This window comes from Dreissena polymorpha, chromosome 6 (assembly GCF_020536995.1).
Source record: "Dreissena polymorpha isolate Duluth1 chromosome 6, UMN_Dpol_1.0, whole genome shotgun sequence".
Lineage (NCBI taxonomy): Eukaryota > Metazoa > Mollusca > Bivalvia > Myida > Dreissenidae > Dreissena > Dreissena polymorpha.
The window spans coordinates 43838257-43852795 of NC_068360.1; the positions used below are offsets into that span (position 1 = coordinate 43838257).

Sequence of the window (14539 nt, forward strand, 5' to 3'; positions counted from 1 at the left end):
GAACCGGAAGTCGAATTTCCATCCGCTATTCTTTTATTTATGTGGGTTTTGTTGCCGACGAAATACGAGAACGTATCTCTTAGTAGATTCACACGCAAAGAGAAATTGCATAATTGAAAGTGCGGTGTTAACTCCGCCCACGAAGGGTTAGGGTTAGGGTTAGGGGTAGGGGTCAGGGTTAAGGGTTAATTGATATGTTATATCTATTTGGTATCTGTAATGTGAGTCGTATCTATCTGGAAAACAATGTCAACCGACGAAATAGCGTCGTCTTTGCAGCGCATATTGCGGCAATTTTATGCATTTGTGTCAAACAATTCTGACTATCAAAACATACTTTTACCATTTATTTTAGTCTTATTACGTTCCCCATGATAGGACTAAATATCATGCAAGTTAGCTATACTTCGGAAATGGGTTTGGAACGTAGAAACAAGCTGCAATTAATGCAAACAAAAACAAAACTACTCATAGAAACACAATTTTTATTGAAGTAATTGAATAAAAAATGAAAATATGATAGCATTTTATTCAAGAAACTACTTTAAAAAAGTTTTATCTTACGGAACGCTTGATAGTATTAGCAATTTAAAATATGCCATATATAATGTTGGTTCGAGGAAAAACATCTAAAATGGTCTTTTGAAGCGAAAGAAAGCTAAAATTGATCTTTAAAAGCATATATCTTCACTTTACGGTTATAACAAATAACAGGAAGCTGAGTGAATAGCTTATTACAAATCCTAAGGTTTGAATCCAATATAGAAGTTTAAGTGCCCTATTACACACGAAACGAACAAAACTAATCTGGCCAAAAGTCAAACAATTCGCACATGTAAACACACACTCTAACGAAACAAAGTAATACAAAATAAGTGGATTTAATGAAAACATCGATTTTGCATTGAAACCTATAAAAACATGAATTTAAAAAGGAATATAAAAACAGCTAAAAATAGAAACTTGGCGATGCGGCTGGACCTGCATCCTACGCAAACTACCGGTACTCATTTTATTTAACATACAGTCAAGGTATAGAATTAGTTTGCAAAATAATCTTCGTTTCAATTAATATAACTTATTGATAATTCCATTACATTAAATCTAAATGTAAGCTATTGTCTTTTCAGTACGCAAATTTCAAACAACGTATCAACATCCACCACCTTCTTCTCTGCCCGTTCTTACGCGCTTAAAATAGTCCCATACTTTTTTCGAAATATTATTCCGCGCTATCCACTTTCATTTGGTAGTCCTGCCCCTTTATCTCGCCGTTGATGAGCAGATAGTTGATCATTTCGTGTCCCTCGACGTCGCTGTAGATGTGCCCTTCCTGGCCCTCCAGCGTGAAGAAAAGGTCCACGTCGTAACCCTGGTCGGTAATATAGCACTGAAAAACGTTGTACACTGCATTTGTAGGTGTTTATTTCAAAAGATGTAATGTCGCAAATAAAAATAATAAATAAATAAATAATAATAAATAATAATAATAATAATAATAATGATAATAATAATAATAATAATAATAATAATAATAATAATAATAATAATAATAATAATAATAATAATAATTATTATTATTATTATAATTATAATAATAATAATTATAATAATAATAATAATAATAATAATAATAATAATAATAATAATCATAATAATAATAATTATAATTATAATGATGATTATTAAAATTATTACGAAATAGTATTATGCTTTTATTTCAGGTATACGTTTCGGACCTTAACTATACTGTTGACATTAATAATGTTACGTTATAGAATATCAGCTTATTAAGCGTATTTATTTTGTTATGTTTTGTTTCCTCAGCTTTAACTTCTGGTGATGTATTTAGATTTTCAATTTCATATGCTTGATATCCAATACAAACTAATTATAGATAAATTAGCAATGATAAATCACTAGTAAAGATTTGTATAAACATGTCATTAACTGCCTTTTACTGTGACACGCGGATGAGATTAAGACGTTGTCATATGCTTATTTAAAATTTGAATAAACTGTATATACAATTGTATATTACAAGTAGTTTGGATATTAGCCACGCTCTGTGAAAAAGGGGTTTAATGCATGTTCGTAAGGTGTCGTCACAGGGACGACACTTTCCGCCTAAGCTTGATTTTTGCTAAGAAGAGACTTTCTGTAAACGACAAATATCATAAAAGCGGAAAGTGTCGTCCCTGATAAGCCTGTGCGGACTGCATAGGCTTATCTGCGACGACACTTTACGCACATGCATTAAACCTCCTTCTCACAGAGCACGGACCATATGATTATATCGCCACATTTTTTATTAATTACTACCGTTGTCTCCACCGCCGTCCCGTTAATCCAGACATGAAGATTGTCCCGAGCTGAAAAACAATAATTGTATAGCATAACATTATTAACCAAATGAAAAAAACTTATTCATGCATGCCTATTAATAAATAATAACGAAACGTTAACATCGGTATTAAACTGGTTGAATAGTTTTTATGTTCAATGGTTAGCGAATCTGAAGAAATAGGACAGAATGGAAATAAAAGAAAACTACAACAACTACACAAATGACGTTTTACAGTTTGATGAGTTGACCAAAAAGAAATGAGACGCGTTCTGAGAAAACGGGGCTTAATGCATGTGCGTAAAGTGTCATCCCTGATTAGCCTGTGCAGTCCGCACAGGCTAATCAGGGACGACACTTTCCGCTTTTATGGTATGTATCGTTTAAAGGAAGTCTCTTCTACACGAAAATCCAGTTAAGGCGGAAAGTGTCGTCCCTGATTAGCCTGTGCGGACTGGAACGACACTTTACGCACATGCATTAAGCCAAGTTGTCTCAGAAAGCGACTCAAATATACATACATGTATTCAGAAAAAAATGTTGAAATGATTACACGAACATAATTGCTACGCCTTTTGACTCACATACACTTCAAATATACTGTGATAGATTTGAAAAGTATAAATAATGGGAAACAACAACACACCAAGGACGAAAATATAACGCAACTTACAAAAGGAGACCCTGTACTGGGAGTTTGACATATCAATGGTCCACGCAGAGGTCACCTCGACTTTACCGTTCCCGCTAAGCTCTTGTACCTTCCTGAAATGTAAAGTAATATGCTAGCTTAAAATCTATATAACGCTCAAAATCAACGAAAATTTCGTTAAGTATTTCGTAAAATAAAGTTAACACCTAAACAATCAGTGTTCCTTATAGCAATAGCCACAATTTCAACGCTAAATGTTGTATGATTACATAGATTTTTGTAGATACAAAATGCTCGTATTCATTTATTTGTGACACAATCAATTCCATGTTAAGTTCCCGCTGATATATCTATTCATACGACACACGAACACTACAATGGTACCATGTTAGTATTCATGTGTCGTATAAATAGATATCGTTGCGGGAAATTTATATGGAATTAAATATGCAAAACAATAATAAAAACGAGCATTTTGTATCTACAAACATCTATTTTACCAGACCACATCTGGCGTTGAAATTTCGGCAATTGCCATAAGGAACAATGATTTTTAATTATTTAGCTTTAGTTTACGAAATATTGTATGAAATGCTCATTGATTTTGAGTAGTAATGTTACTTTAATAAGAATTTCACGAAAGATAGTCAACCAATGCAAACGTATTTTGCACTTTTGTTTAATTTAGTGAATGACTGAAAATAAGTAGGACTTTCCTGATATTAAGTCATGTATTCAAGCTTTTAGCTCTTTCATCAAATGTAAATAAATATCCTAACTAATTAGTACATTTATGAAATTTGGTAAAATATCTTATTTGCATTTTTCTGAAAAGGAGTTTACTATTTTAGCTTATTTATCTGAAATGATGTGAACCGTTTATGCTTTTAGCTCTATCCTGATACGTTGCGCAGAATTAAATGTGTCTTGTTCTGAGAAAACTGGGCATAATGCATATGCGTAAAGTGTCGTCCCAGATTAGTCTGTGCAGTCCGCACAGGCTAATCTGGGACGACACTTTCCGCTTAAACTAGATTTCCTCCGACTTGCTAGATAACCATTCTCCAAGTCGGAGGAAATTCGGCGAACCCGATAAGATCCTCCGACGAGCCAGATAACCATTCTCCATCCACGTTACCAATCTAATATGATTATAGGTGCTACCTAATTTACGGGCAAAAGCTTTTTAAGTTTTTTTGAAAACCATGTATTTTTAATAAATATATGGACATGGACAGGTATCTGGCAGGATTCTAATTTTCTTTCGCAAACTATTGTTGAATAGTTTAAATTTTGTCGCCACTAAAATACTAGCCATTTTGTAGAAATTCTTAAATCACAGTCTAAACTGCATACACTTAGCTCTATAGTTACAATTTGAATGCAAATATTAGAATGCATCATGTTATATCATCCATATTTTTTTATTTAAACATTCAAATAACACATAACACAGTACATATATAAAAAGGTATGTGGTATTGTGTGGAGATACAAAAAACTGCATATCATTTATTTGCACATAAAATAATAGTTACAAAATAAGTTATACTAAAACACTGTCATCAACCTAGAGTACACGAGTATTTATGTATATGAAATTACAAAGTGGTGTTATTTTATTACCTTTTACAAAATTAACAATGCTGGTTTTGTACTAGCCATAAAACATTTATCATTGATTAACAAGTAACAGCCAATTTATTAATTACATAATATAAAGGAAATCATATTAATTGCATTATGCATTTACTAAACAAGCTATTTGCTACTGTTTAGAATTACACTATCTTACTAAAAATGATCACAACAGGTACTTAGTGCTTTTATATACATGTGGTAAGTTTTGTATTACTAGTTTGACATTTATTGGCATAGACTTGTGGATATAGAGACTAAATTTGCATGGGAACTTTCATATTTTTTCAGCATAATTGCCTTCAATTTGTTAATTTAACAACCCTTTAACATTGTTTGCACATCTGATCTTATTATACCATAGCTGATTTTTGTTTATAGATAGACAGACATAGACTTTTCAAAGTTCTATAAAAGTTCACACATGTTCCATCCAAGTAAACCAACAGAACCAATAAAGATCACCACAGATAATAACTGTGTGTATAGCTTGGAAACTTTAATAGTTCAGGAATCGCTCCTTTGTTGATTTATGTAAACCAACACTGTCAGTTTTGCTGGAAAGAATGGCTTGTGTGATGCCCAGCTCTTGCCATGGCAGAACAGCTTCTAAAGACGGAAAACCAACACATATCTTAAAATCTGATCAATAATGCAGACAATTTATAAATGTCTTGTTTTTTGTTGACTTCGAATCTGGAAGATTTTTTACGTAAAATTGTGGTAAAAAAATCCAAAGGTTTTGGATTTTGTGGTTTTAGGCCTAAACTTATTATAAATCATTCGACCCTGGGGCGTGGTAAGTTTAAACCCCAGATGCATGATTAGGACAAACTTAGTAGTTAAGACTACAATTCGATGTTACGAATATATACGTGTATATTAATCATCTGGATCCTGGGGTGTATTCAGTTTTTACCCTAGATGCATAATTCAAACAAACTTAGCAGACGTTTTCTTTACTATATTACACACCAGAAAGTCCCTGACTGTTGCGCGTTTAAAGAAAAAGATTATTACAGTAATTTGCTACATTTTTCTAATTAAATCGTGTAAACAATGGGGCGTGGAACGTTTTAACCCATGGGGCATGATGTCAACACACTTAAAACAGGTCCATTTAACGATGTTACACCCCAAATATAAACCTGTATCAATGCAGTTTCAACGAAGAAATTGTGTAAGTTACTTGCTATGAACGTCTTAATAAATCGTGTGGGTCGTGACCCGTTTTTACCCAGGGGACTATGATTTGATCAAACTTTATATAGGGCCAGTTTCCGATGTACCACAATACATTTCAAACCCCTTAACAAGGCAGTTTCAAAAAAGAATATTTTGAAAGTCATTAACAATGTACGTCTTTATATTTCATGTAGCATTCATAGATCGGTCGTTTAAACTGACAGTTTACGGATGACGGGCGACTGAGGTCGTAAGGTGGACCACGCAGACGGAGGAAAGGCGGACCAAAAGCTCCGTTATTGCCTAGTGAACTCTCCCATCCTTTTAATTGGATCAATGTATTTCCAAAATTAGGGATGTCTAGTATATTTATTTCTATATTTAGAATATTTCTTACAGAAATTCCGTTAAGCAAACAGCGGCGTCTCATCGGGGTCTACGCTGTTTGCCAAGGCCTTTTTTCTAGACACTTGGCATAAATCGGTTAACTTCAAAATATTTGAGTTTATTTTTTTCTGATTTTAGTATGAATTTTAGTGTGTTATAAAGAAGTTATTCCAGATTTAGATTGAGATATTCTAGTTTATAAAACAATACACCATTTGTTACCTTTAAAGCTGATTGCTATGCTTTGACCATAAATATACAAGGGTAAAAGGGCAATCTAATTAAAATAATTTCAAGTCTGACAGTTCTGTAGCATCCGCTGACTAGATTTGATTACATCGCAGAAAAAATCACGTTCATAATGCCTTTCATACTCTATCCGTCGCCAGATATAGTCTAACGCAAATCAAATCTTTACATAACGAGATATTTGATTGGTTGCAAATGGACTTGACTTCTTATGCGAAGTCTTCACATCCTAACAGCGTATATTGCTTAAGCGAAACTAATGTTTCAAATGTAAAAGAGATTCGTATTTGTTATATGCTTTCACATTTGGCATTATATTGTTTCAGATCGTTTGATCAGCTAACCCGAGGAGAAAAACAGAGAAAAAGACCATTCATGATCTGTAATGTTAATTGAAAACGCTAGTGAACATGGTTGATTGTGATGTCGATTAATCAATCGCTTTTGAACAAAATTAATTAAGCTTTTGATGCAAGATTTGTGAACATCGTAAAATTGATTATTTGGTTGATTTCAATTTTGCTTTCAATGCAATCTGTGCGTAGTAGTTGTAGGAAATAAATCAAGGTTATATATTTAAATGCATTGTGTTATTTGTAAACATAAGATACGCACTGCTACATTGTGCTAATAACACTTGAAAACTTAATGAGGTTAGCACAGTATAGAAACAATATAATTGTTGTTCCATCATGCAATTAGTTTATTAAAACGTTGTAAAACAATACATACAAAATCATGTGTAGTTAATGTTTAGTAAGATTGTTCAAGTGCTTCATAGATTTATCAAAATACACATTATAAACCTTATATATATTTCTTTCTACTTATTTTTTTGTTTGCTTTGTTGTAAGGAGATATATCATCTGCATACTTTATTTCTAAAAATAAGTTTATTATAAATCATAAAGTTTTAAATATTAAAATTCATGCGTTCCCACTATTGTGCAATTCATTGAGGTGTGAATGCCTTCCAACCGGGTTAACTCATTCGCTAATGCTTTCCATTGACGTTCCAAGGCAATAACCCCAGTTGGAATCAATCCATCTTATGTTTTATGTAGTACATAAAGGTCACAATATACTAAATAGTTTCCCCAATATAATTTCATGTAAAAGCGACATCCTTAAGCGAAAATAAATGCAACATTTTGCTCATAGAGACCCACATAACCATACCTTTTTTTAAAGGCTATTCTAAGCGGAGTCGATTTGTGCAATAAAAAAGATATGTCATGCACGAATCTAGAAAGAACTTGTCAAAAGTCAAAATCGACTGTTTTTGCACTTTTTTTCCGGCCGTTTTCTGGTGGAATGTAACCTTTTTCAGTGCAATGTTTTACTATAGTCTCTAAGTTTATCATATTTCAGGGATTCAGTAATGAGCACCTATTCATGCCCTACTACTTTCTCTAGAAGATAAAGCCAGAACAATAGTTTAAAATGTATAACCTGCCTTCGAATTAACTATGATATTTTTTAGAGAGTACAGCCTTACATGAAACGGTTATTTAGTATACTGTAACCTAAAAGACAAGCAGATGAGAATGACTCATTTGGTAAGCCTAACATGACAGAGATGACATAACATGTAACTCGATGTGTTTGTTCTTTTCTCGAATGAATTGAAACTCAACACTCCAAACAATGTCAAACAAACACAATATAAACCAACTAACTACACTTAATATCAATAGCTGTATGCGAGTTTAGGATATCGCTTGTTATGTGAACAGGAAATACGTTAATGGCGCTCATGTTTGCATAAACGCAGATGTGATTCAAAGCCAATTTAAATGGATTTATCGCATGCAAATTGCAAGTATGGCAAACGGCACATCTTAGTATATACAAACATAACCGGAGATTGACAAGATCGCTTAATTGCTACATTATTGTCACATTGATTATTTGTGCAATGTACACACGGCAGGTTTAGAAGGAAATCTAAACTCTAACATAAATTTGCAGAGAAAAAAAAATCAACAATATGTTTATATGTTGTGTTTAGCACAACTCGCACCTTTGTAAAAGCTCTTCGGTATCTCTACCAACCGAGTTACGTAAATGAAAGGTAACTGCAAAAATAATTGTTTGATAACGCAATCCATATAAATAAAACCCACTCGACCGGAGAAAAGTGTATTGTCTAAATTTTTCATGTTAAATGTAAAATATGATATTCACAATTTCAACTGAAGTTTGACTTTTTTAACCATATAAAGACTGGACTTGAAATTCGGTCGAATTCAAAAACGTGAGATATGAAATGGTTGATTAGGTTTGATTCTCGGCGGATGAGACTTACGCCCTAAAACCTAACACCAACCGAAACATGTGGTCGCATTACTCGCCAAACTCTTTATACCGTAACAGTAGGCCGTGTATCAAATCGTACATGCATATTTATTCATATGCATCCTACAAATGTGAGACACAGCTAAAGCGTATCATTAGTTACGCAATTTATCCACAACTTAATCTTACACTATTCCCGACAATAAATATACGTTGGTTTCTCTCCTGAAATGTTCTCTAATTTGTATGAGATATGATAGCTCTTTTAAGCGATGCATGCTTAAATGCAGTTAACCCTTTAATGCCTAGCGTTATTAAAGGCCCACGTTTTTATAACCGACAAAAACAACAACAAGAGAAATAAAAAGTTAAAAAAAAACACTATAAATTTTATGAATTAGTATATAAAACTTCATAATGCAACACATTATGAAGCACAGAATAACGTGATCTCTTTCGGTTGTCCAGTAAGCGCATTTTACCTTGGGTTTACGAATTTAAAATAGCATTACACTTAAGATGTATATCAACAGTATTCGGGCTTTCTATTGGTTTTAATCCATTTATGCATAGCGTCTAGACAAAAGGCCTTTGCAAACAGCGTAGACCCAGATGAGACGCCGCATCATGCGGCGTCTCATCAGGGTCTGCGCTGTTTGCTTTAAGGATTTTCTGTAAGAAATATTCTAAATATAGAAATAAATATACTAGACATCACTTTTGGAAATAAATTGATCCAATTTAGAAGGATGGGAGAGTCCACTAGGCATAAATGGGTTAATATAAACCACAACAATGCATAAAATAAAGAGCAAATTTTCAATGAAAAAAAGTTCATTTAGTATCTCTATCATTTTTTTATTATTTTGGAGCCTTGTCGATGTCTGAAAGACGTTTGCTCTTCTAACATGTGGCACTGTTCCTTTGTTCAAACACCTCACGTTTTCTGACAATTCTATTACAAAAAAGGAGCTGAAATTTTATAACCGGAGTGTCAAACCAATAAAGGTGTTTAAAATGACTGTTTGATCATAAATAAATTCTCTTGGGATACAGAGTAGACGTTTCCAACTTGTATAATCAATATAAACGGGATATTTAGTTACCTTATCATTACTGTGAGGATCGGAGTAATGTTCCGCGTTGTATATTATAACAAAATTAGCTTTGATAAATCGATCGAATCGAACCACGACGGTATTGGAGTTGAATAGTTGTACACAAGCAGTAGTGTACTCTCGACGGTATATTATATATTCTCTATGATAATTAATGATAACAAACGATATATTAACTATTAAGAGTGTATGTAAATACAACTAGTATAACGCATCTTACATTGTAGTGAATTTTATAAGTTAATGTAAATCTCAAAATATTCAGAAAATTTTACTTCGCATATGTCTTCGTGAAACTAATGCGTTCCCTATTGAAACATTAAAATATAATACTATGCAAACTCTAAAGCGAATTGATATATATAAATAAAAAAATCATTTTATTAGAAAAATTCTGATTTACATTTAATGTCTTATATTTATGGCAAGTAACTAATGCCTGTACAAAACAGGCTGAGACACACAGCACATCGTTTGCATTAAAATAACAAATGATTTTAGCTGGGGTCGCCGCCATGGAACGGTCGATTAACGCATTTATGCCTAGCGTCTAGAAAAAAGACCTTGACAAACAGCGTAGACCCAGATGAGACGACGCATGACGCGGCGTCTCATCAGGGTCTGCGCTGTTTGCTGTAAGGAATTTCTGTGAGAAATACTATATATATAGAAATAAATATAATAGAAATCCCTAATTTTGGAAGTAAATTGATCCAATTTAGAAGGATGGTAGAGTCCACTAGGCATACATGGGTTAAAACATTTGAGTTTGAACTAGATACAGTTCATGCCTGATATCAATAAAAGCCGAGCAAGCAGAAAAACACGAACAAGGCGAATACACAGATGTATGTTTCTTGATGGTTTATACTTCTTCAAACAATTAAGGGGATGCTTACTTACATATGACCTTCTGCTTTTATTATGGTGGTTTGTTCATGAGATGACATGACGATGATTTAAATATTTGAGGCTCGTTCTGAGAAAACTGGGCATAATGCATGTGCGTAAAGTGTCGTCCCAGATTAGCCTGTGCAGTCCGCACAGGCCAATCAGGGACGACACTTACCGCTTAAACTGGATTTTCGTGTAGAAGAGACTTCCTATGAACGAAAAATACCATATTTGCGGAAAGTGCCGTCCCTAATTAGCCTGTGAGGACTGCACAGGCTAATCTGGGACGACAATTTACGCACATGCATTATGCCCAGTTTTCTCAGAACGCGACCCAAATACTTTTATTTTGATTTGTAAATAGTCTTAGAGATTTGACGTCACTGCCTTCGTCCGATCTCTATGTGGATTTTGGAAGCACACATACCATATGGATACACGAATGAAGTTACTTTTAAACAAGATTAATTTCTGGAATTTTATAAATATATTCATGTTCCATTAATATTGTATCAACTCAAACACTATAAAACGTGTGCGTATACAAGTTGTCTGTGTAATAAAATGCGTTTGCTTTCGAAGCAGTTTTTATTTTAACTTCGGAATTGTAATAAAGCATAAGTTTCCTTATATTTACACAGTACAATACTTATAAGTCCACAATGAAATGAAGCGCATACATGGCGTCAATGAAGAACAGCAGATTTTTGGCAACAATGAAATTGCTACACATTTATGCGTACAAAAGAGTCCAATCCATATGCGGCTAAAATGAAATGCAGTTTATGTATATGCCCAGTGCGAAATGCAGTACCTTAATAACTTAAATAAATCAAAGCGCTGAAGGCACTGAAGTTGTTCGCTTTTGTCGTTCTTGATTATCTTGTGCGCATTGCACAGGCAAATCACTGTGCACAGGCTAATCTTATTTGACATGCACTAAGCTCCGTTTTCCCTGAAAGCAATCAATATGCACATATTTCAATGATAACACTAGACTGGCCAATGTCGTCTTACAAGCTGGTATATACACTCACTGCAGAAGTACAGCAGAAGCATTTGTCGTCTGCAGTGCAGACAGGCAGCGGTAATTGCTCCTAGCATAGTGAGTTGCGGTTCTTACCGTAGCTAAGGCTTATAAGCACATACTGATTTGCAAAATATGCTCTGTAAATTTAGTCGGCCGCTAACGCGACGAACTAAAAATAGCACCTATATGACTTCAATAAAATACAGAATATAAATGGCTACATTACATTACATAACACATCCGGCTACCATGAGTTACAGTACCTACTAGTGCATGGTACGTATTAGATACAGTGCCTAAAACTGCAATAGATATGTACAGAACCTTCATCGGTTACTGTGAGGTGCAGAACATATACACTGACAACACTGAGACGCAGTACCTATACAGGAGACAATACTGTGAAGTTTTTACATCATCATTGCCTATCACCATGACAACACTGAGACGCAGTACCTATACAGGAGACAATACTGTAAAGTTTTTACATCATCATTGCCTATCACCATGACAACACTGAGACGCAGTACCTATACAGGAGACAATACTGTGAAGTTTCTTCATCATCATTGCCTATTACCGGCACTGATAATAGTTATCAGTGCTGGTGATATTTATATTACAAATAACGAATTGTGGACGAGTAATTAGGTGTATAATTGTCATATACTAGTAGTTATTTGAAGTGTATGACCTGTAACTTAATGTACAGTCAAAGAACATAATTTTAATTATTTATTATGCCAATGTTTCTATGTGTTTGTTACATTTACAAATAATCATTTTGACATACTTTCAAATAAAGATAATAAAAGCTTAGCTAATACATAGTTTTTCTCAAACGCATTTATGAACATAAATGTACAACGATACAGTTTAATTAAAACGCGATTGGATAACGACATATGTTTTATGAAATGATTCTTTTTCACCGGAAACATTTGCAGGCAAGTGTATAACATTTATATCAGTGGCATTCTTGTTTAAGAATATTGTTATGTTTATTGAAATTGATTGTAATACAGAAACATGGGACAAAACGTGAAGCTGAAGAAAAAAAACGCCAAGATACTTGGTAGAAAAACTTCTTTAACCCATTTATACCTAGTGGACTCCCCCATCATTTTAAATTGGATCAATTTATTTCCAAAATTAGGGATATCTAGTATATTTATTTCTATATTTAAAATATTTCTTATAGAAATTCATTTAAGCAAACAGCGCAGACCCTGATGAGACGACGCATCATGCGGCGTCTCAACTGGGTCTACGCTGTTTGCCAATGCCTTTTTTTCTAGACGCTAGGCATAAATGGGTTAAATAAAGACAGTGGATCCTGACTAAAACTTACCTTATGACCTTTTTCTTCGTCGACATATCTCTTGATTTGATTTCATTACTGCTCCGCTTCAATCGCCCTTCAGTTGATGAGGCTCTTCGAAACAACATTGCCATGCTTGTTTTGCTGTGTAATAACGGTGTTACCGTTGAAGACTTTGCTGCTTTGTTAAGGAGAAATTTAATTCCCGCTAAAAACGGTTCCAATAAATAAATTTGTTCAACCTGCTCTGATCCTTTTCTTTGAGTATTTTCGTATGTTTGAAATACTGTTCTATTCAAAGCATCAAATAAGTGTTATATATATGCTTTCTATAAACACGCAATTTACACATCCATATAATATTATAATTTTTCAAATAAGCTGACGAAATACGACACACGATTCAAAATACAAATACTGAATAAAGGCAAACGGTATCAACACAATGTGTGCGATCTATTTAATAATTTTTTAAACCTCGGAACAATTTCCAGGTATCCAACATTCCAATAATCCGATGCGCATGCGTATAATCAATAAATCGTCTGTTGGAGAGTGAAAATAGTTTATGGAATTGACTGATTTAGTTGATGCTCACGCCGATAAAAAGACAAATATTTCCAATAACATCGCACGAAATTAGGGCAGGCATGTCTCTGACTGTCTTTTTTTAAATATATATGTTGTTAATAAGAATTTAAGTCTGCAAATATTATCAAATGAAACAAACATCATCACATGCTGCATACTTAATTTCGTGAAAACGATCAAATTATGAAAAAAGTCAAAAACTCAACCTGGAATAACTTTATAAAAGTTTAGCGTCGGAACAAAACTTTAACCCATTTATGCCTAGTGGACTCTCCCATTCTTCTAAATTGGATCAATTAATTTCCAAAATTAGGGATGTCTAGTATATTTATTTCTTTATTTAGAATATTTCTTACAGAAATTCCTTAAAGCAAACAGCGCAGACCCTGATTAGACGCCGCATCATGCGGCGTCTCATCTGGGTCTACGCTGTTTGCTAAGGCCTTTTTTCTAGACGCTAGGCATAAACCGGTTAAGGTCGGTCGGGTTGGCGGAAACAATGTGTGTTTGTGATAGAATAAAGGAAAACGGAAATGAGATAATTCTAAATATCACTCACTAGATTGGGCAACTTGACAAAAACAACGCACAGTTACAACAAACAGCAGCAACAACAAAAAATTGTAGTTTATAATTGGCGGAGCAAAGGACTTTTGAAGAACTTGATGTAGCATACGTTGTGAGAGCTTCGTAACCCAAACCACGGTATTGATAAATGTTAAATGTATTGGCGTATATCTAAGAAATATCAAATAATAGAGATGAATATTGTAGAGAAATGGCACAGAATGAAAAAAAGTACCATTCACATAGAAATTGAATATCACATAGT

At 33.7% G+C, this 14539-nt stretch overlaps 1 protein-coding gene across 1 annotated transcript; it reads right to left on the reverse strand.

The window, feature by feature from the left end:
• Positions 1-569: 569 nt before the first annotated feature.
• Positions 570-13557, reverse strand: LOC127836376 (uncharacterized). Its single transcript, XM_052362991.1, has 4 exons — positions 13147-13557; positions 3018-3109; positions 2323-2372; positions 570-1390 (listed from the first exon to the last, which is right to left on the reverse strand). The coding sequence occupies exons 1-4, from the start codon at positions 13248-13250 to the stop codon at positions 1223-1225; spliced, it is 414 nt and encodes a 137-aa protein (XP_052218951.1). The 5' UTR covers positions 13251-13557; the 3' UTR covers positions 570-1222.
• Positions 13558-14539: the final 982 nt, after the last annotated feature.

Excerpts from the sequence above, each read along its gene's own strand:
- LOC127836376 (XM_052362991.1), bottom strand. The coding sequence starts at position 13,250 with ATGGCAATGTTGTTTCGAAGAGCCTCATCAACTGAAGGGCGATTGAAG. Across the intron at positions 3,110-13,146 it reads ACGAAGAAAAAGGTCATAAG|GAAGGTACAAGAGCTTAGCG; the intron begins GTAAGTTTTAGT and ends TTTACATTTCAG. Across the intron at positions 1,391-2,322 it reads GGACGGCGGTGGAGACAACG|TGCTATATTACCGACCAGGG; the intron begins GTAGTAATTAAT and ends AACGTTTTTCAG.